At 43.2% G+C, this 22985-nt stretch overlaps 1 protein-coding gene across 6 annotated transcripts in view; it reads right to left on the reverse strand.

Annotated features, from left to right (window-relative positions):
• KLF3 (KLF transcription factor 3) overlaps positions 1-20678 on the reverse strand; it is a 28861-nt gene extending 8183 nt beyond the window's left edge. The window contains exons 1-5 of one of the 6 annotated variants that reach the window (XM_050973309.1): positions 20582-20678; positions 15782-15820; positions 8528-8624; positions 2447-2942; positions 1483-1633 (exon numbers count right to left, since the gene is read on the reverse strand). In XM_050973309.1, the coding sequence (XP_050829266.1) occupies positions 1483-1633; positions 2447-2942; positions 8528-8584 (704 nt within the window). In that variant the 5' untranslated portion in view covers positions 8585-8624; positions 15782-15820; positions 20582-20678. The other 5 variants (XM_030238951.2, XM_030238949.2, XM_030238950.2 and 2 more) reach the window with 5 other exon arrangements.
• Between the last annotated feature and the right edge of the window lie 2307 nt (positions 20679-22985).

The raw sequence follows: 22985 nt of genomic DNA on the forward strand, positions 1-22985 counted from the left end.
ATAAAGCCCTGACTCCCTTGTGTGGTAGGTCCATTTATGGGAGTTAAGTTACTAACTAGTAAACGTGCATGTTTACTATTTTATGTAATAAACATGTATAAAGTGATGTAAAAGAAACACAGTATCGTTTATAAAAGCTAGCTGGCAATCAACTGCAAAGAGCCTGCAGTCTAGGAGGTGCATCTAGATTGTCTGAAGACAAGGAGGGGTGCCCACAAGAAGGCTGCTGTGGAATGCAGCCAGCCCTGGTGCTGTGGTGTGCTTTTGAACCCAATGGCCATCTGCAGGAGGAAAAGGCAGCGTTCTGGAGGAAATACAGGAGACCACCCATCCATCCTATGCTTTTCTTTCTCTCTCTGAACCAATCTCACACTGGGTTTTGAGTGTCTGACTTGAAGCCCTCTTTCCCTTACTCTCTGAGGTGAGGTCAAACACAACCACCTCAAGGATGACCATGAGCAAGAGGGAAGTGCAGAGATGGATTCTGAGGTTCTGTGCTGTGAGCCCTGCTCCGCTCCCAGCTTCAGCTCCTGCCAGAGCCACACTGGCAGCCTGCCTGCCCACCCAGAGCACTGCCTGCTGAAGGATGAGCCTGGCTCTGGGTCATTCCATGGCTTACTAAAGCTGGCAGGATTTTCCCCAGAAAAACAGGAAATGGAAGGGTGCCCATGGCTCCTCAGGTACTTTCTTGAGAATTCCTTAATGCTTTCAATTAAAAGGTTTATGCCCCAGACCTAATTTCTTCTTCTAGCCCTTGTCCTTTCTTCTGCAAACAGCACTGTTTTAAAACCCATTAGATCTGTGATCCAGTTCATGCAGGGGTCCCAGTAACAGCTATGCCAGCACAATGAGCTAATACTGGGATGGAAACAAGTGGCTGTGAGGGAAGAAAGCTTCAGAAACTACTTGAGCTGCCAAAAAAATCACCCACAGAACAATGGCCTCAGGTAAAAATGCAATTTCACTTATATACACAGAACTCGTAAGGCTGAAGAGGTTCTTCCCACCAACCAGGCAAAATTTTTGAAAAGACAAAGAGGTCCTCCAAGAAGAGAAAGTCACAACACTCATTTTAAAGAAAGGTATTTCAAGTAACATGAATAGAGATATCAGTATGAATTGTCTTTTAACTTTCTTTCAATTTGCTGCTGGTTTTACCCAAGTAGGTTATCACTGGTTTATTGGGAGTCCTGCTTTCAGTAAATTGTGGAATTGTAACCTATCATCACTTTAGGAAATCATTCTAGCAATGGCAGATCTATTCCAAGGTATAAATATGTATCAACTCCTGTACTGCTGAAGAAGGGGGAAAAGAAAGTTGAAGTCACATTTCAGAGTGGCAGTGGTGGGAGGGATGAACGTGTATTTTATTACATGTTCTAAAGCACAGCAACAATCCTTCCCACTCCTAAGAACTGCTAACTGCTGTAGTGAACTCTTTCCATTCCTCTGCTGATCTTGGGACTACTGTTAGCTACTTACTCTTGCAACATTACTTGCTGAGGAGACAATGAGGTCATCATTGGAGGTGACATTTGTTCAGGATAGAAGTCAGTCTTTGATGGTTCACTTCCTGGCTCTACTTTGATTGTTTTCTTCAGTGTGGGCTTCTCATAAGACTCAATGACAGGCACTGTACGGCAGAGGGTAAGAGAGGGAAGGCAACACATACAAATTATGAAGAGTTATGGAAAAAAATAATATACAAAAATAGTTAAAACAAACCCATCAGTTCTACATTTACTGTGACAATTTACAGTAAATACAAAATCTTTCAGTTTTAGTTATCTCCTGATAACTATGACTCAAAACATTTCTATTAATTTTCATCAGTCTGATGCTATTATCAGTAGATCAATAGTTTATGTAGATACAAACAAGAGCAATGGAGCTGGTGAAGGGTCTGGAGGACAAGTCCTTTGAGGAGTAGCTGAGGGAGCTGGGATTGTTTATCCTGGAGAAAATGAGGCTCAGAGGAGACCTCATCACTCTCTACAACTGCCTGAAAGGACAAGAGGAAATGGCTTCAAGGTGTGCCAGGGGAGGTTTAGTTTGGACATTAGGAAGAATTTCTCCCTAGAAAGGGTGACTGGGCATTGGAATGGGCAGCCCAGAGAGGTGGTGGAGTCCCCATCCCTGGAGGTGTTTAAGGCAGGACTGGATGTGGCACTCAGTGCCATGGTCTGGCTGGAAAGGTGGTGTTGGGTCACAGCTTGGACTCCTTGATCTCAGAGGTCTTTTCAACCTAATTGGTTCTGTGATCCTATGACCTTGCTAAGTCTGGTAAAATATTTACAAAACAAATTCTACGCCTGTTTATTCTGGAAGAACAGAAATTACTTTCCACATCCTAAAACATCAACAACCCACAGAAACCAAGTGCTTGGATATTTGTCTTATTTTGTGGGGATGAGACAGCATAAAAAGCAATTCTGACAACACCAACCTTGCATGCTACTTGGAGTTTCCATCTCATCTGGGAGAACTGTGGACACCATGATGGGCTGCTGGAGATGGGGAGCATACATGAAAGGAACTGGCTGGACCACAACAGGCTGTATAACTGGGAGTATCCCAGGGCTTCTCAGTCCATGGCGTGAAAGAGCAGCGGCCATTACAGGAGGGATTGTTATTGGCATGGAAAGAGGCTGTACTCCTGGGGGTGATGGTGTGAATTTACTGAGAGGTGAGCTGGGTGAGGACAGAGTCAATCCAGGTGAACTTCTCCTATGCACAGTCTGAAACTTTAGTGGGGAAGGAGAACTTCCAGTTGAAGGTGGTGAGCTCCGTTTATTTACCGTAAGGTCTACTGGCTCCATCTGGATTCCATTTGACAGTCCTTCAGGGCTGGAGTAGAATTTATTGTGCAACATACTTGGTGTAGAATAAATGACGCCGTATTTGTTTGGCTTCATTTGGTCCATGTAATTGGATGGGTATGACTGTCAGAAGGAGTGGAAAAGAAATACAGAAAATCAAAGAATAAATCAACACATACAAGCAGCTACTGCTGAAAAAGAAAGGCAGCCAATAAAACAGGCAAAATGAAAAAGTTTCAAGAAAGCACTTTGATGTAGTTTCTAAATAAAATGGAATAAATTAAATAAAGCCTCAGATTCCCCACACAGGAAGTTAATCAAGTTCTGATTCACTGTTTCAGAAGCAATGTAAGACAGATTATGAAAACAAATCTTCAAGGCTTATTCAACTGCTTTTCTCCCTTTAAAATTGACTGTCATATATACATGCCTGTACATTTCTTAACTAACCTGGGAGATACATCTGCTATGCCAAGCATATAACTGTGTACTGAGGATCATCAATTCTGGCAAGAAGGGAGCTCAGTTGGGCTTAGAATTGCAAGTAATGGGTCCCAATCAACTGCTAAAGTAATTGAAAACCAATCATCACTAAAGAAAGAAATTATGAATCTGAACCCTACAATCAATACAAAATACTCAGCTGAACTATATAAGTAATGGGTGAGTAACTCAAGAGTGCAAAAGATAAAATTTAAACCTTTCTAAACGATTTTTTGAGATATAAAGCAGTTAACCAGCCACTGTAATTTTGGAAAATGAGTGCAAGGATAAACATTTGGTGTGTTGGAAGAATATTCCTGTTGGTGGTAGCTAGCACTTCCCATCACAATATAAACCCCAAAGTTAATCTTGACCTATGAGACGATCTCCACAATTCAGTAATAATATATATATATATATATAGATATATACACACACACATACGTCATATGTATTATATAAGTAAAACACACATATCTAGTGATCTTTGTAAACCAAAAAGTATCAACATTAACTGCAGGGTGCAGTATCCAGATACAAATATCCAGACCAATACTGTATTTGAAAACTGTTAAAAACTGAGGTTGTTTACTAACAGCTAACTCACAATGGAAACCGATGTGATCCTCTAACACAAAAGTGAGACACAGAACATGCAATGCACACAAATTTTTAGTTGTGTTGTCAACTTTTTGAAATAAAATGCTATCTTTGGATTTCAGGTGGGTAAACTAATATTAAGAAACTAATTGCTTCTTTGGCACCAAAAGTATTTTGATAAGTGGGATTAAAACAAAGTTCAAAACGGTATAAAGTGAAACATCAGAAGCATAAAACTACTGTAATTTTATAAAATTATTTCCATAACATTTCAATTCTTTTTCTTCCTGGGGTGAACACTGCTGTCAATACATCTTCCTGGTTTCCTACCTCTGTCTTCCCTGTGAGGGAGCACTTGGTTCATTAAAAATGCCAATGTTAACAGGAGATATTTTTGCAAAATGACACAAATGTAATTTTCTTCTTTTCTGTTACTGTTTGAAACACTGAGTTTAGAAAATATTAAATTTTCCTCCTGCATTCATAGCACTGTGATAGGACAACAAAGCTGAGTCCCTCAGTCCATAAAACATTCAATTAAAGCAGCATATGCAATGGTGATTAATCTTCAGACAGTAAATATTACATTAAAATCTCTGCAAGTTATATATTCTCTTTATGACTATGCTTACAAATTCCATCTATAGAAACATTCATCTTTGATAGCAATTGGTTCATCAGAATTTTATTAAATGCCATTATTGCAAGAAGTGTTGTCTGTAGACTTGCCAGCACTGCTGAGCCAAGCAATGAAATTATCAGCATTCTAAGTGATGGAGACCACTAAATATTGATATAATTTAATATTTAACAGCATTTGGTAACTATTAAATTGGATCAAATTATGGGCATAGCCAAAAAATGAAGATTTTAACAGGTAAGGAACATTAAATACTTCTGTTAAAACTCCTGTTACTAGTTTACAGTACAGAGTTCACCCAGCTTTAATGAACTGTAAACATTCCATCCATCCAGTAGTGAGTGTTCCAGTCTTCACTGTGGGTGTATTCTGCTGACCTTCTACCAGGGAGGGGGGAATAGACCTGGAAGCTGCCCACAGTCTCAGAAGACCAGTTTTCCCAGTGCTTTCCATTAAGCATCAGTGCATTTACAGTGCTGCAGGTTTTTCAGGGATGATCACAATGTCACTGACTATGAACTTTTCTTCCATTGCAAGAATGCTAAAAAGGAAAAAGCCTGTGAAATTTAAATCTCCAGAAATGCTTATGGCCAACGAGTCTATTAAAGAACAAGCAAGCATCCCTAGGTGTAACCTTATCCTAAGAACACCTGGTAGGAATTCAAGGAATAACTGTCTGGATGCTCTCATAGCTTCTGCATTTTTTGATGGGGGAGTGATATTGATTGAGATTGACTTTGGTGCACAGCCTGCAAAAGGGTAGAAATGCTGCTGGAGACTGGGAAAACTGGTCTTCTGAGACTGTGGGCAGCTTCCAGGTAGATTCCCCCCTCCCTGGTAGGAGGCCAGCAGAATACACCCACAGTGAAGACTGGAACAGTCACTATTGGATGGGTGAGTAAAAATGCCAAGATTCAGTCACATACAAAGATAAAACCCTGAAGTAATTCCACAGGTGCTTTCAGTTGTGCATTCTGCAGGGCCAAAGACTGTAAACATTTCTAGCTGAACCTGCTTTTATATATATACATATTATAACCCTTTAGAGCTCAGAGTGTTACATACTGCATTGGCAATATTTAGATACTTAAGTATTATCAATAAATCTAATCAGCACAACCCACATAATCGGTGTCATACGTCTTAGCGCCTGACCATGTCTTCTCTCTACTACTCTGCTACACAGAGAAAAACTGTTTATTCCAATTCAAACAAAAAAAAAAAAAAAAAAGCAACCATTTGACCAAATAGTAACTGATTCAAATGTTTAAAAAGTCCTTTAAAAAGTCCCCGCAGCAAACAGTCCTGTAGGCAGGACTCAGATGACTTTGTCAGTAGCTCATTAGGAACTATCATAATATATGTCCAATAATTCATTTCAATAAATGACATGAGCTGTTGGTAGAGTGATGAAATAGTGTGGGTGCAAGCTTCAGTCACCTGAGAAGCATAGTTAATCCTTTCAGCCACACACCCTGAGATACAGTGGTGTCAAAACCATTACTAATTTCTTCCTTCCCCTCCAACTACTGTGATGTTACACCTACAGTGTAAAGAGTACACCTACATTCAGAGAGAAGAGTGAGATATTCCTAAGAGGCTTAATTTAATTTGAGCTCTAATGATTCTATCAGAATGAAAGATGCAATACAAAAAATCCTGATTGCAGACTTCCAGGTTATATTGGCCCAGTCTGCTCACCTTAGCACCTCTCAACATCATACTGACAGTTTCTCTCTCATTCTACCTCCTCAAAAGGTGGTCAAGAAAACTAACTCAGTCAGTGGCTGCTATCCTTTCCTATATCTCTCCATATCACAATACCTCCCTTTAGAGGTGTCTGCAGAGCAGTTTCTGTTGTGGCACCAGGGATCCAAGGAAGCCACAAGACCAAGAAGAGCTGGGGAGCTCAAGGGTTTGGGGCTAAGCAGCCTCTGTGTGCACAGAAGCTAAAACACACATGGTCCTCAGCCTGAGGGAAAACAAAATAGTGTCCAGTGACAAAAACTTCACTCAGAAACCATACCTTCCTCTGGACTTTCTGCTTTTTCTTTTCTGCTTTTTTTCCCTCGTGCAATGGCAAAAAGAAAAAAACATACAGATGTGGTAAAATGCTCTGAGTAGTCTTTAATAGCTGGTCAGAGTGATTACACTGACTTATGAGAAGACTCCGAAGGTCCAACGCCACATGCCATGGAAGGCACCACATCACTAGGAGAAGGATATGGTACAGAATAACCAATATTTGGAACTCTGGTCTTGAAATGCACTTGGCTCAGAAATGCTCCCCTGTCCCACTGCAGTTCTTCCTTCATCTGCTGGTCTGGGAAAGACTGCTCACTGCCCTCCTTGTGAGGTTTTTGAGAGACTGACCTTGCTCATCTGGCAGAAGCACACAACTGTTTGGGGCACTTGTGTGTCTCGTGCAGAGTCCCAAACCACTGCAGAACCTCCTCTGGGAGATGAAGGCAGACATGCACAAAAGGTGGCCCAAAAGACAGCAATGACACTTCTTCTGTAAAACTGGCCTCTTTTATGATTGCAACAGACTCCATTAGATAATCTTAGATTATAACAGATAATCACCAATAATCTTAATATAGTTACACAGTAACTGTAATTAAAGTGACAGGCTGGCCAATACTAAAACTCTTTCTTGACCCAAATATTGGAATTCGTCGTACTTTCAGTGACAGTAATTTTTCTCTCATTACTCTCCAGCAAATAAACCCCACAAAAGTCAAACTGTAATTTTAAAATGCATATAAACTTAAGTCGCAGAAGTGCTGTTAATAACACTGAAGAAATCAGACTGCTTAGAGATGCATTTAAAATTAAGAAAATTACTCTTTATTGTAAATAAAACAGGAAACAAACTTTTCATTGAAAGATGCCATTCCGAGCACAAGTTTAATGCACTCTGAGTTATATACACTGACTTCACCCTTTTAATGGATCAGCCTTTCTAGGGGTGTGGTTTCATGTTACACCTAATCTGTTATTGCAGGGTAAAAGCTGAAAGGGGAGGTTCTCTCATGTTCCTCTCTCCCCTTGCTCTAATATTGCAGCTGCACAGAATGAGTCAGATCAGCTTCCTCATCTGACCAAAAAATGAGTATTTTTGATGGGTTAGCAATTCTGACCATTCAGTGAGCTGACCCAAAGGATCCAAATCATTCTAGGATCACACAATTCTTCAGTCACACAAAGGAGACGCAAAGCTGGTGTGGAGGGGGCAAATCCAAAGCCTTTCCTTTCAGCTGCAGCCTGTATCATCCCAATTCTCACTGTACTGCTCCCACCTACATGTCCCGAGGCTGTTGCTTATCAGACTCTTCTCTGAGATGACCCTATTCTCTGGAAAATTCATGGAAAGCTCATGGAAAATTAACCCAATTTTAAAGAAGTAAACAGTGTAAGTGAGAGGAATGTCTCCTCTTTCCCTTTCCCCCCCTGTCCTAGTTCTCATTTGTTCACTTGGTAAAGCAGTGCAACCAGTTTACCCAGCAAAAAGCCATGGTTGGTTTGGGTTTTTTGCAGGATTAATTTCCTGCTGTTTAGAGCAGAGCTAGCCACAGGCACCTGTTACCACAACCAAGAGAAAAACAAAAAAGGCACAGCAAGAAGCTGTTCACTTAGTTCAAGGGTGTAACACTGAAACCACAGGCTATTGCCACTTCGTCATGAAGCGTGGCAACTTAATTTCAACCCACCTCCACCAGCAGCATGAGCTAGAGAGATGAAATTTACAGAGCAGTGGCTCAGGAATGCAGGGATGCTCTCTCCTCTCACAGGCAACTGCTCAGGTTGTTTAAGGCAAAAAATTAATAAACTACAGAAAGTTTTCCTAGAACGTGAATCTGATTGCACTAAGAGCAAAATATAGCTTCACATGCTTTCCTAACCTACTGCAAATCTTAATTACATCTCATTTTGAATTTAAAGGTGGAAAAACTTTAGGGCAAATATATTTGAAAAGTCTTACCACTGAAACAGGCTCCATGGCTTCTTGCTTGATAGGGACTGGGTCAAACATTAGCATCTTTTTTATTCACCTGTTCTGATGCCTCTGAGGTTCTGTCCTGCTGGGAAAGACATGGTGTTAGAAAGCCACAGGAAATACCCAAATCAACTTTCTGAATTGTAGAGAATTTACTATTTTGTCAGGTTAATGTGAATATTTACCCATCTCTAACACAGATTTTAAAATCTTTGACTGACTTTATTGCAAGATTTTTCTTGCAAATTGTTACTGAAACAAAGGGACATCTGTCCACTTTAATGTAAGTCAAGTTGAATTTTTGTTGTGCATGTCAGCACACCAAGACCACAGAATTTTCACTTTTGCTAGCTGTCAAGTGTTTTAACACATCACAGTTTAGACCACACATTTCTCATCAGCATTACAACCTCAGAATAATCTTGTTTATACAAGTGAACTGATTCTGGAAAGGATCTCTCTTTCCTAAGAGTCCTAATTGAAACACTCAATAGATCACATACAGTGACACTGATATCAATGCAAAAAAAAAAAATTAAAATTCAAGACGAACTTGGACTACATTCAATGTGCTACAATGACTGAACAGAAAAATTGCATCAGTAATTTTAAGATAACAGATTTACTGACAATTCAACAACTATTTGTGCTAACTGTGCAAAATAAAAGCACTTTAAAAAAATCTGCTAGCATTCTGTGCAGCTTCAGGGTTTTTCTCCTACAGTGTTCAACCTTACTTGGCCAATCTCTAAATGCCTGAAATAAAAGTATTTAGCATAAAGCATCTCATAGCTGTCATAGTACACATTTGCCATGGTCATCCTGGAAAGATACTGGGAGGGAAAGGAGATACCTCTGCTGGGTAAAGCCATAAGGCTACACAGAGAAACTAAGGGGAAGCAAAGGGAATTTGCTCACAATGACATTTAGATGTTGCCAGGCTGTTTATAAATCACTCGAGGTTATCCATTATATGACTGATGTCAAAGGAGCAAGTTCTGACTGTACACCGCAGACTTCGCAGCCCTGCCTGGAGGCGGTACGACCTCTTATAAGAGCGAGGACAAAAGTAAAAGACACAAATTCAATTTGGCCGGTAGATGGCACTGGAAAGAAGCGAATACAGCCAGACTCCAGCGCCGGCAATTCACCCCGCAGCACAGGCTGAAGGCTCACCAACAGATTTGTAGCTGTGGCTGGGAAATTCTCCCAGAAATGTAAATGAACATTTCACGATGTACCTGCTCAAATTAAAACAATTCTAATAAGCCTACGCTAATGAACAATTTTGCAGTTAACATGTGTTTATAGATCAAAATTTGTTAAGATCTTAAGAAAGAAAGCATGAGTTGTTACAAGTCTACCATTAGTTATTCAGGTACATAAAGAAAGTTTAAAGACTTTTGGAAATATATTACAGCAGTGTGCACTTTGAATAATGGAAACAAACAAGTAGCAGAGTAAATTATAGCATCTTCATAATTCACCTTATAAAAGCTGGAAGGCCTGACAAAAATAAATTGCAAAACTAAAGTGAAACAAATGATGCAGCTTAATAAAATTTCCAGTTTAAACTCAGTATGTAGTTTCAGCTAGGGAGCAGTGCTGTCTGTAAGATAGCATTATGTGCTGAAAGCTGTGGTAATCCAGTAAATACCTTAAGTATGTTTGTGAGAAGGTTATTGATTATACTATTTTCTTTGAATGGTTATCATTTACATAACTGTTCCCTAGTTATCTTTTTCAGGTTTCAACAAGTCACATAGCTAGAACTAACATTTTAGAATACTGGCTTCCCAAAAATATATCCACATATCTATGCATCACCCATATTCTCACACATTCATCTGCATTGTGAAAACAGAGAAGTTATCTTTTAGACATGAAAAAAGTTTACAGTAAAATGGAGCCACTCAGAACTCCTATATTGGAATTTGGAACAAATTCCTTTCAGGTTTCCAGAAACTTTAGATTTTTAGCTTCTATGTGCTTAGATAAAGTAACACACCAATTTGTACTTTATGAAAGAAGAAAGGAAAGGAGAGAAGAGAGAGGAAAAGGGAGGGAAGGAAGGAGGGAAGGAAGGAAGGCAGGAAGGAAGGCAGGAAGGAAGGCAGGAAGGCAGGGCAGGCAGGCAGGCAGGCAGGCAGGCAGGCAGGAAGGAAGGAAGGAAGGAAGGAGGAAGGAAGGAAGGAAGGAAGGAAGGAAGGAAGGGAAGGAAGAAGGAAGGAAGGAAGGAAGGAGGAAGGAAGGAGGAAGGAAGGAAGGAAGGAGGAAGGAAGGAAGGAAGGAAGGAAGGAAGGAAGGAAGGAAGGAAGAAGGAAGGCAGGCAGGAAGGAAGGAAGGAAGGAAGGAAGGAAGGAAGAAGGAAGGAAGAAGGAAGGAAGGAAGGAAGGAAGGAAGGCAGGAAGGAAGGAAGAAGGAAGGAAGGAAGGAAAAAACGGAAAAAAGGAAAAAAGGAAAAAAAGGAACAAATGAAAAAGGACGACCGGCCTAACGGCCACACAGGAAAACAAACGGAACACAGTACAACGGCGACAAACCCGGGCACATAGGGCAAAAGGGCACATGGAAAAAGGGAAACAAGGACCAAAGGACAACAAAGGCAAAAACGGAAAAAGGAAAACAAGGAAAAAAGGAAACAGGAAAAAAGGATTGTTTTAAGTAAATGCAATGATGTTCTCCTTTGTGTAATTTTTGTAATTCTAAATCCATATTTTCTTCAGTTTAAGAATTACTCCTTTTAACCTTTTGCTCTGAGAAAGTGTGTGAAAAGACACTTGATATACATTTCACATGTCATGCTACAGATTTCAGTGTTTCCTGAGATAGCTCTAAATCACTGTGCAGGAATTAAACTGACATAGACAACAGGAAGTGTACTACTCTGAACAAAAGTGAAAAGTCATTCTCAATCTTTCCCAAGTGCAGTCATCTAAGAACAGCAGAGGAAAACTTGTATGTAAGTTTACTATGCTGCATCAGAGTACAGGAATCAAGCACTTCTTTATCACGTTACTCTTAAGCAGGTTTCTTTTCCCCATTTTATAGTGACTGGAAACCAATTCTCAAGAACAGAAAATTAATTAAGATTAAACCCTTTGTCCTGTAGGACTGCTACAATATAAGTCAGCTTTGGATCTGGCATTTAAAATTTAGCTCAAAATGATGTATTTCTAAGGCTGTAAATAAACTCACAAAAGACTCCTCTTTATATTTAAAAATAATGCTCTAAATTGATAGCTTGGACCACACTCATCAGCAAATATGTGCATGTACACTCCCAACTAAAGCATGGTACTTCCACTAAGAAGCAGGCAGTTTTCCCCAGTGTATCTGTAAAATCATGCCATTAACTCAAAACTTCTCAGTCTTTCTCTCCTAAACATTTTTGAAGGGGGCAATAGAGAAGGTAAACAGTCTTATCTGTTTCTTAAACAGAGGAATGAAAAAACAGTTTGGTTCTACTTTACAGAGTGATTTCAGAATCTACTTGTATGAAGGCCTGCAAATTGTTTAGTATATACAAATAATTTCTGGAAAATCAAAATACCACCTCTAATTCCTGAGGTGCTCTGGAAAAACTGGTGAGGTGACAACAATATATTAATGTTAAATGTATTAAAAATAAGAACTTTTGTCTTTGACTTTATTAGGTAAACTATTTTGCATTAAAGGGTTTTCTCATGCGAGGTAAAAGAATTTAATATGAATGTAATCTGAAACTAAATAATTAACTGCAATCCGGTAAGCAAACATTCCACCCTCTTTTTTTTTTTGCTCTCCCTCTTTTTTTCTGCTAACAAGCCACCCAGTTTTACTTTCTTGCCTCCTCCCATTCACTCCACCCAGTGGATCTCTGCCAAGTCAGTCCAACTTGTCCAAACAGGACCCGGCTTTTGATAAGATTTTGCTCACACCCTGTACTTCAGAGAGACAAATGAAGCAACTGGGTTTTGTATGCAAATAGGGACAGGTGCAAGGTAAAGTCCAGGCAAAGTCCCTCAGTATTCCCCTGTCTGAAGTCCAGTGAAGACAGCAAGCCAGAAACAACATAAATTCTGTCCTTATGATCCAATATACAGCAAGGCATCCATTCCAGAAGGGAAGTTCATTATCATTAGAGCTCATCACCTTGTCAGGATTGAACATTTGTCAATATTAACTTCCTGACAGGTGTATGGTTTATTGTTTCAGAGACATAATTAAGATTAAATGAAAGCTGAAAGGTACTTAAACATGTATTCTGACAAAAGGGGCTTGTATGGATTATTTACCCTGGATGAAATGTGCAAAGTGGTTAAAGAATGCACTCAGACTACACATCTGCACTGCAGAGCAGCTGGAAAAGGGCAACCACAGTGCAGCTACTCCCAGCAGCCCTGCACATCTACCTTCAAGGTCCACCAACTGCAGACCTGTTATGAAAGGAAAGGGTAGGGTGGAGGGCCAGTTTTGACTGTGCACATCCAACAACAAAGGTTTATTCTAATAAAAAGCCTGTGCTCTCATGAAATATCTGGAAGGGCAGTACATGACTGACTTTTGCTGCAGACAGGGTGGTGGTGACCATACATTCTGCCCCTCTTCACTGTGCCTGAGAACACATACAGGGTTATTTACTCAAGCTTTGTGCCTGGGGGAAGCAAAGGAATGCTGCCCCATGTACAGCAAGATTTTGTCTAGAAGCTGCAAGGTATGAGTGTTATTGTCAGTATAATTAAAGAATAATGTAATGGTATCTGCTAAATTAGCACTGCATGAGTGCCCTCTGCAAGAACTGCAGTTCCTGCAGCACTGTTTGAATCCAGCAGCAAACATTATCACCTTGCAAAAGCTCTTAAGTCCAATCACTTTGGGACACTGTTGCTCTGAACCTATGACTTCTGTGAACCTCAAGTCAAACTTCCTCTGATACAAGGGAGAAACAATAGTATCAGGATTCTCCACTGATGAAATCCAAAAGGGAAGGGAGGTTTTCTGAACCCAGGTGAAAAGTTCTCTTCAGTGGAACTTCCAAAGAGTTTGACAGAGAGGAACCAGTTTCTGAGGCAAACATTTCCCTGGGGAAGGTAAAAAAGCTGTTTTCCAAAGCTCATAAGGTATTTGCACTTTACTGCACCAGCTGCTCATCAAGACCTGAGTCAGCAAAAAAGTGTTTCTAATGTTCCATTAACTTTAATGGGAAGTAAGCAAGGGCTTAACTGCACTTGACCCCAAAACAGCAGCAGGCAAAGAAGCTCTCCAGCTCAGCACAACAGTCAGACTCAGCCAAAGCACCAAAGGTCCAGATGTGGTGCTGTGGGAAAGGACCAGAGCAGCCAGACCACGAGGAACAGAGCAGAAGGAGAATCAGGAAGAACGAGCATGCCAAGAAAATGTTCTACTGATCAATAGCTTTCTGTGCTTATTTGCTGGATTTCCACTGGGTAACAATAATAACTGTTGAAAAATTCTGAATATTTTGTAAAAGAAAATGGTATACCTAGGCAAAATTTTTCTCCTCAAATTTTTATTGATAGGCATAAAGAAAAAGAGCATTTCTACAGAATTCCGGTACTGAGTATTTCAAACTTTTTTTGTTTCTTAGCAAAGACTTGAAAATCTTTTATCTTCCTCCTTTCAGGACTGCAAGCAGGCTGAAAAATCTGTGGTTTTGCACAATTTGTGCATCATAACTTTGTTGATGTCACCTTTTATGACCTAGAACTGCTTTGACATGCAGCTGACATTAGTATTGAAATTTAATTTCTGCTAATACTGTTGCAGGCTCTTTGAAGCCATGTGTCTGAAAATGGCTTTCTTGTATGTAAAAATCTTGGGAAAAAACATTATTGAATTGTTTGTTAAAAAAATATGTTCTTTACCAAGGAAAAAGAGAGCCCATGTAAACCCTGTTCAATCTTCAATTCTATACTCACTGAACCTAAGAGAAGAACCTCTGGAGGCACCTCCATTAGACAATATTCCCCCTTATCAGGGCAGACTGCTGTCTGGTTTCCTGTCTCAAGCTACTTCTTAGAAGGAGAAACAGTCTAGTAAGGATAAAAGATCAGACTTTTGAAAACAAATGAAGTATGTGGAATGGTATGATAATCTTTCCCTTCCAAACTGAGCTTCACTTTTCTTGTTGTGTTTTCCTTAAGAGGTTAATTTTTAAGATAATTTGTAAGGAGAAATATTAAACCTTTTAATTGTGAGGGGAAAATAACACAAAATACTATTTTGTGAAGGGTTCTGCTATTTCAGGAAACATGAAAAAGAGATTCAACATTTTTATAGCATGACAAAGAAAGAAAATCTAATTCTAGAAAAATGAAGTATACATTTAAGAATAACAGCCTAAATTATAGATTTGAACAAGAACCCAAATACAGAGCAAATGTTGGTGAACGTCTATGAACCTACAGACATGGAAAAAAAACCAACCAGAGAAAGGAGGTGGACAGTGCAGTGGTACAAATGTGACAGTGATCAAAGCAACTTACACTCTTTAAAAAAAAAAAGTGGAAACTCTGTCATGTCTTCATGGATCATGTTAGTTGGCTGGTAACACACACGGACTGCATGACAGACAGACCATGCGTTTGCTGGGAGGTTTTTTCCCTTCTGAGTTAGTTTACTATTTAAAACCTGCTGGAGCTTTGTTTTCCATTTGGCTGATCTACACTTACACTTTCTTCCCCTGGGAGATATCACCTACAGCTACAAAACCCTCAAAGGAAGCTTTGGCATCAAGTGAATGCTTCACAGGGAAGAGTTAAATCTCTCCTAAAACCAGCTCTGCCAAACTTCATATTCTGGATTGGAAGCAACTAGCCTTGGAATGAAAACACAAAGATTGAATGTTGACAGCATAAAAGAACTCTAAAAGACCTCCTGTTAGCGGTGTTAATTAATATTTAAAAGTTGGTTTACAAAAATTATTATAATTTTAACCTCAGTTCCCTATTTTACAGAACTTCTGGCTACAAAAAGGTGTGAACCACAAAATTTACTGCATTTACTATACAGCAGTTTCCAATATTAAACGCAGTTAAATGCAACTCTTTTCCTCTGTCATTGGGAAAAGAAAGATTAACTGTTTGAAATCTTGGGCAAATTAACAGTACAAGAATTAAAATACACAATTGTGTTCTAATGGGTAAACTAATCCATGGTGTTCTAAAACAAACAGAAATGACAACAAAATAAAAACAACTGAGAGCAACACATTAAAATAATCAATAAACAACTTACCAAAGCAGTGTAGCCGAATACTTCTTTTTATCTGGATTTCTGAACAGACAAAAAACAGTTTGCTGTTAATATGTGCACACAATCCAATAAATTTTTTTTCACATACAATTAAGCTCTGAAAGAAGTTTAAAGTGTGTATTTCAGATACTTCCTAGAGATACCTTCAGTGATCTCAAACAGCTAAGTTATAGCATCCAGAAGAGCAAGAGCAGGAACTAAAAGACTACTTTAAAAATGACTGGAGGGGAAATTAAAAAAAAGAGGAAAATGAAAGGGTGGAAGTACTTCTGTGTGTACAGTAACCATGCATATTCCAGGCCATATGAAACACAGAAGAATAAATACTCCCATCTTGCATTTTCATCCAGGGCACACGGAAGTTAATGCAAGTTTTTCTATTTATTTCAGTGAGCTTTGGCTTGGGTCCTTTAGCTCTTCTTCTGTCAGATTCAAAGTAACAGCAATATTTATGTTTTTCTCAATTTCCTGTCAATTTCTCACTATGTCTGCCTGCAACAGGGTGAGGGGGAAAGATAAATATAAAAACAGGAGTAAAACAATTCCTTTAATGCCTTCAAAAATGTAAAATGTGCGACAGCAGTACTTATCAATGCCAAAGAAAAGTTAGACAGCATGCCTCATTTTCTGTATTACTGGAAGACAGTGAACCTTCTAGCCTGCATAAGGGGAAAATACTTCTTCTGAGATTTGGAAATACAAAGTGCTCATAGTGAGCCGTTCAGGTTGAGTAAGGGCTGAAGCCAAAACCCTCTCACAACTGAGCCTACAGAAGTGGTCTTTCTTCTCACATATACTCTTTATACATCAGAGCAACTCTGTGACTTTAATGGAGCTATTCCAGATCAGCTGATGAGCAAGGGAGAGCAGAAAACTGGCTCACAATTTTCTGGAGACTTGAGTTCAAGTTTTCAGCGAACACAGCTAAAAACTCCAGTTCACCCCCAGAAGTGCATTGGAGTGGAAGGGGCGTGTTAAAGGTTAACTTGGAAACCTCGTTATGACATAACACAGGCATCTTAAGCAATCCTGAGTGTGTAGAGACATGATAACTCATCGGCTGGGGATTGGGAGTTGAGGGGCAGTGACAAGGGGCCTGGACGAGGCTACCGAACTGCCAGAAAACAGCCTGAAACAGGAAAGAGCACCACATATGCCACTTGGAATGTGTGACGCAAACCCCAGCCTTGAAACAAAGAACAGGAAACAGCTCTGCTGGCTGTGCTGGGGAGAAAGCACAGAGAAACATTTAGGCGGCCCTCCCTGACCCTATATTCATGAGCAGCTGGAGTCTTTTAAAACAACAACAGTGGGTGGAGGTGTTTGTTCATTGGGTGTGAATAAAAACACTGTCCTGATGCAGGGGACCTGCCCTATTTACAAACAGGCTCCCTTAACATTAGGGAGCAGGAGATTTTAAGACACCCCAGGTCAGGAGGATTTGCTGAAACCTTCCCTTAGACCTGTTGGTTTATTACTGCATTGATGCCAGTAGCTACACAGAGCTCTGGCCTCATGACATCAGAGGCAGCACCCAGCCTAGCAAAGCACCTTCTTTCCAGCGAGAGCTGGGGGATGAGAACTGCAGGAAGGATTTCTAAAGCTTGGGACTGCTCCTGGACAGTGGCTCACTCATGCTCAATACTATTCCATAGCTGAGGACCAACGTCACTCAGAACATCCAAGAATATTTTTCTAAGCTATCACATGCTTAGCCTAACACATCCCTGTTTTCATATGCACCCAGACTTCATCTAAGAATCTGATTTCCCATGAATTTACTACTTTTATTTTTGAAGCACCCACGTATGAAGCTGAATAAATGAAATAAGCTGAAGCAGAGGAATAGCACAACTTTTTTTCATGCAGTAGAATAACTTCAGCACTTGTTTTCCTTCAAAGCTGTGGTTCCAAATATTCACTCTTCTCTTAGATACCTTGCATCAGTTTTTTAAACACCATGGGTGGGACATCTAATATTAACAAGTGTGAAAATGTTACAGCAAATGACATGGATGAGTACCACAATAACATCAATCAATGTCACGGGGTTCCAAGGTTGGAGCTTAATAATGAACATGGGATAAAAACTGGGTAGTACAGCATCTACACAGCAAGGTGTGGGTTTTAATGCCAATACTATCAGTTCCTTACTTCTTCATACTGAATAACTGCAAATATAGGTAATTTGGTGATTGTATAACATCTTTATTATCTCTTGAGTCTTCAACTCATCTCACACTTACATCTTTATTTATCTGAAGGCTTCTGCTTTTGGCTAAACAGATGTTGACTAGGTCAAATGTTCACAGTACCTAAGGGCTCCCTTGCAGCTCTGCAACTTAGAGGAAGTTTTGCTTGGATTCACAGGGAAGGGGAAGACCATTTAGCATTCTTTCCTGCCCCCACCCCTTGCCCTTACCCCCAGTCTCTCTTGTGATCCATACCATAGCTATAACATCGTGTGCAGGGGAAAAAAAAACCCAGAAATATTTGCCTGCTTGTGAAAAAAGGCAACCCAAGACAGCTTCGGGATTTTTATATTTCAATACTAGGCAGTAACAATAAATTCTTAAAAATACAAGCTGAAAGCTAATTTGAAATAACTGTCTTCTGAGTCAGGTGAGATTATCAAATCCACATGTAATTCCTCTCACACAAGCACCAGCTGCTCATGTGACTATCACACCAGTATCTTAAAAGTATTTGATGGAAAAGTCACTAGTCAGCAGCCATCCAAGTCTTTCTTTTCAACACAGATAACGTATATTTATGAATATTAGTTTAAATGAAGACAAGTCTTCAGAGCTCTCCTATCAGCCACTCAAATTCAGTTTTTCCCAACAATTAAACCTTCAGAGTTCAGTTCCACAAACAGTCACACTTCCTGAATTCACAAAGGTGAGGAAGTGAATAAAACAGTGGACCATGCATGTACAGTACCTGAAGCAAAAGGGAAGTGCACAAAACATCTTTAAGATATTTTTTTACATAACTCCTGAATAACCACTTCAGCTGTTCTGAACTAGGTCTTTCTCCCAAGCTCCAGTTAGGTGCTCTGATCTCCCAGTGCAGGCTCGCGTTGCTGAGCCTTCCTTTGCCAGGGCTCCCCTAGCTGTGCCAGGCGCTCACTCACCTGACAGCGGTCCGAGGCAAGTAACTCCTACTCCCATTTGGGTTAAATACAAATAAACAAAATTTTTTAAAAACAACCAACCCCCCCCCACAAAACCCAACACAAACAAACAAAAAAAACCACCAACAAAGACATCTAGGAAAGGAAAGGTCATTTCTAACTCCACACTTCGCTGCTGTGCTGTCCCACGTTTTACCTCCGCCTGCATGGCGGCCAAGCGGGGCTAAGGTGACGTGACAATACGAGGGGCAGGCTTTCGGGAGCCGATTTCATCCTAGACTTCACCAAGAGTTAAACGGGGGCCATGGCGCTTGCCGATCCGCTGCGCGCTACGGGAGGAACATGGCCCGGACGCGAGCTCCTGCTCTGCCAAGTACCCCCGCGGAACCGAGCGAGCCCGCTCCACTTTCCGCCTCGGTTTGGTCGGGCACTGTATCCCGCCCGGGATCCGACGGCACTTCAGTCTCTACCCGAAGACGCGCCTGTCCCGCCCCGGCGAGAGGCCAGGGGCTGCGGCCGCGCTGGGCGGGAGAGCGGCCCCGAGGGGCGGGCAGCCCGCGGGCACTCCCGCCGGGGACAGGCGGGGGGAGGGCGCCGGGGAAGGCGCCCCCCCGAGCGGCCCCGCCGGCCACACAGGTGCGCTGCCCGCCGGGCGGGCGCGCGGACAGCGGCGGCCCTGCGCCCCCGACTCCCGCCGGTCGCACAGCGAGATTCCCTGCGCCGCGGAGGGAACTCCCGCGGCGGGTTCTGCTCCCCCTTCCCCTCAACTGCGGCCTGACGGAGACCCAGTTCCCGCCACCCCCGGCGTGGCTGCGGCTCCCGCGGCATCACCTTGCCGCCTGGGGCTCCGCGCTGCTCGCAGCGCCGGGAAACTTTCCTCCTCCGGCACCTCCATCCCGCAGTCAGCACAGCCCGGCCCCCGCATTACCCCCGCCCTCACACTTACGCTCGGCAGGCGGTGCGGAGCGCGCCGCGATTTTCCGTCGGCTCCCGCAACGCCAGGGGTCACGGGAGGCAGCGGGGGCGCTCCGGTGGGACCGAGGCACGAGGCCGGCGTGTCCTGCGTCCCCACGGCTAAGGAGCCTCGGCGGTGTCTCCGGGTCTCTGTGCGAGGAGGAGCTGCCCGCTCCCGCCCTCCGCCCGCTCGCCTTCCCCCCGGGCTCCTGGCACCGGGCCGCGCTGTCACATGACGCCGGCGCCGCTCGCCCTGCCAGGCTCCCCGGGCCGGCGGGGTGAGTGGCGGTGGGAGGGTCACGGCAGGGAGCGCGGCCGGGCGGGTCCCCGCCCGCGGGGTGGAGGCTCCGCCGAGGGGCCGGGGCGAGTCACCGCTCACAAACAGCCGGGCACGCACTGACTGCGCGCCCGCCCTGCCTCCCGGGGGCAGACAGCCTCGCACAGACACTAATTATCCCCAGCAGCCCAGGGAGGAGAGGGGAGGGGAGCGGGGCCGCCCCACCGACAAACCTGCCGGTCCAGCTCCTCCTCCCCGCCCGTGTGTCAGGCAGAGGCGTGCACCTGGCAGCGGCCCTGCGGCAGGGCGCACCCCTCCCTGCTTCCCTCCCTCCGCGTCCACCCCGGCCGACCTGCGGCGGCAGCAAAACAACACCAACACCCAGCGCCCGGGGGGAAGGAAGGGAGGTGCTCACGCTGGGCCGCTGCCGCCGAGCTGGCTTCGCCGGCGGGGGCTGGGAAAGGGCGCGGGGGGGCGCGGAGCCGGGCGGCGGCTCCCCGGCCCTGCCGCCGCGGGCTGCCCGCGCCGCGCCCCGTCGCGCCGGGGGAGGTGGCGGGGCCGGGCGGGGCGAGGGCTGGAGCGCGGCGGGCGTGGGGCAGAGGTGTCGGCCCGGCTCCGCCCCGGCTTGGCGGCTGGCCCGCCTGGACCGCCGGCTGCTGAGGCCCGTGCCGGGGTGGCTTTTATGGCTGCGCTTAGCCCGTCGTGCCTCGGGTGCGCTCCCGCCGGAGCGAAACGGGGCTGACGGGGAGAGGCGCTGCCAGCTTGCCTCGACTCGACCCCTGTCGCCAGAGGCGGCGATCCCCTCCCTCCCCCACCCGTGCCGCCCCTGCCTGCCCAGCCTTGCGTCTGGCACCGGCCCGGGGCAGGTGTGTGTGCGTGACCCGGCCCGCCCCTCCTCCGGGCTCCGCTCGCCGCGGGAGGGACCGCGCTGCAGGGCCGCTCCCGGCACGGGGATGCGGGGTACGGCGGGGCGCTGGCTCTGCCCCACGGCTGCGCTTGCTGCTCGAGACAGCTTCCAGCGGAGTGCACTGCACGCGCCCTCTGTAAAATACAAGGCACTTCTAGCCGCAGAAGACCGAGGGACTTCACTGGGAGCAGTACTTTTTAAAAAAATGTATCTTGGCTGACTGTATCAAGGAAAAGTGCTGCCACTTATTCACTGGAATACAGTGTGCTTACGGTGGTTGTAGTGTGCCATACGAAATCATGTTCTCTCCTTACTGATGTACCTAAACATGAGACCAAGGAAGAGGCAAATGCTGTGCTTGGCAAGGCCCTGTCCAGTGCTAATGGCGTGGACAGATGAAAAGCCAGTTATACTTCTCGCGGATAGACAGGTCACCCGGCAGGTCTTCATTTACATGCTTTGTTTAGTGGGTAAACTCAGTGGAAGGGGCTGAGTATTTCCCGCTCTGCAGGACCAGTCTATGTATGTAACTGTCTAATAGGACCCTAGTGTAACATACCTGTTTGTATGTTTGGGTTGAAATTTCTGTTCACTTTGATTCTTATTGACCCAGTCGATAATGCTGTAAAAACAAAGTGAAGAAGGAAGGGGAGAAGATGAGGAAGGTATTTTCAAACGCACGGCTGTGCATGCACATTCAGAAGATGTCTTTATTCCTAGGATGTTTTAATAAATCCCTTTACTTAGTTTGCTAGTCAGTATGGCTTTAAAAAAGCAAATTAAGACACCAATCTGAAGCCCTGAAGGGTATGACTCAGTGACATAACAATAAATTGTAGTATCTCCTGCTAAGTTATTACACCATATCATGTCACAACAAGGTATTGTTGAAATACTATCATGTAGCTCATAAAGTGTCATTTTTTTTATTATAAGCCTATAAAATAAACAGAATGCTGTGTTACACACATGGGCACAAAATATTTCATTAGGACTTTGAAAGGGAGCTGCTGTAGCTTTCTTGCAGGAACATGCTCAAGATAAAGTAGGTACGTCCCAGTTTGCATTCTTTCTTTTATTCTGGGAACTAGCAGAGGTTAAACAGCTAACTGAAACCCCGAGGTCAGAGGTAGAGCTGTTCTGATGTCAAATCATGGAAAATGCCAAAATATTTAGTAGTAGCCAGCATGCTGCTCCTGGTGAAGTCACTGGCTTTTCTTGCTATTATCTAGCTCTGGCCTCAGATGAACCTGTTTTAATCTGCTGTAATTTTACTGTCTTCTTGTGAAGTGGCAGAGGAGAGGGAGGATTGAGAATGATGCTTTTGTACTGTCAAGACTTTATACCTTTCAGCATTTTGTTGAATACCTTCCTGTGTTTGTTTTCAGCAAGTCCAAGTTCTAAAGGGAGCAGAATCTTACTGATTTTAGTGGGAATTGAAAAGCCAGAAGGGAGAAGCTGGGAGCAGAGAGAGTCCTTGCTATCTGGTTAGCAGACCCAGCACTTTTAACCGTGTCTGGAAGTGTTTCTAGATCAAAGGACTGGTTGATGGCAGCCCTTAACATCTTCCAACACAACACCTCTTCCATCTCTACTCTACCCATCATCCCCACAGAATGACTTCTGTCTCAAAATGGAAGGAAGAGAAGTGCTATGCAAGTCCTTGGTATTGAAAAAAAGAAAGAATGCTGCTTGGGTGTCCTTTGGTTTGTAGCACTTGCATGAGCCCTTGCAACAAGATGGAGCATTTAACATGATGGGGCCTTGAGGATCCAAAATCCCAAGCATTAGGAAGAGTGTTGGCAACATGTTACAAGTTTCTGATATAAGCAGACAAGAGGTGTTACCTAGAGTGTGTTGAAGGGAATGTATGGATCTCTGGCATGAACAAATCAGTATTAAAATGTTAAAT

The sequence above is a fragment of the Serinus canaria genome, chromosome 4 (assembly GCF_022539315.1).
Source record: "Serinus canaria isolate serCan28SL12 chromosome 4, serCan2020, whole genome shotgun sequence".
NCBI lineage: Eukaryota > Metazoa > Chordata > Aves > Passeriformes > Fringillidae > Serinus > Serinus canaria.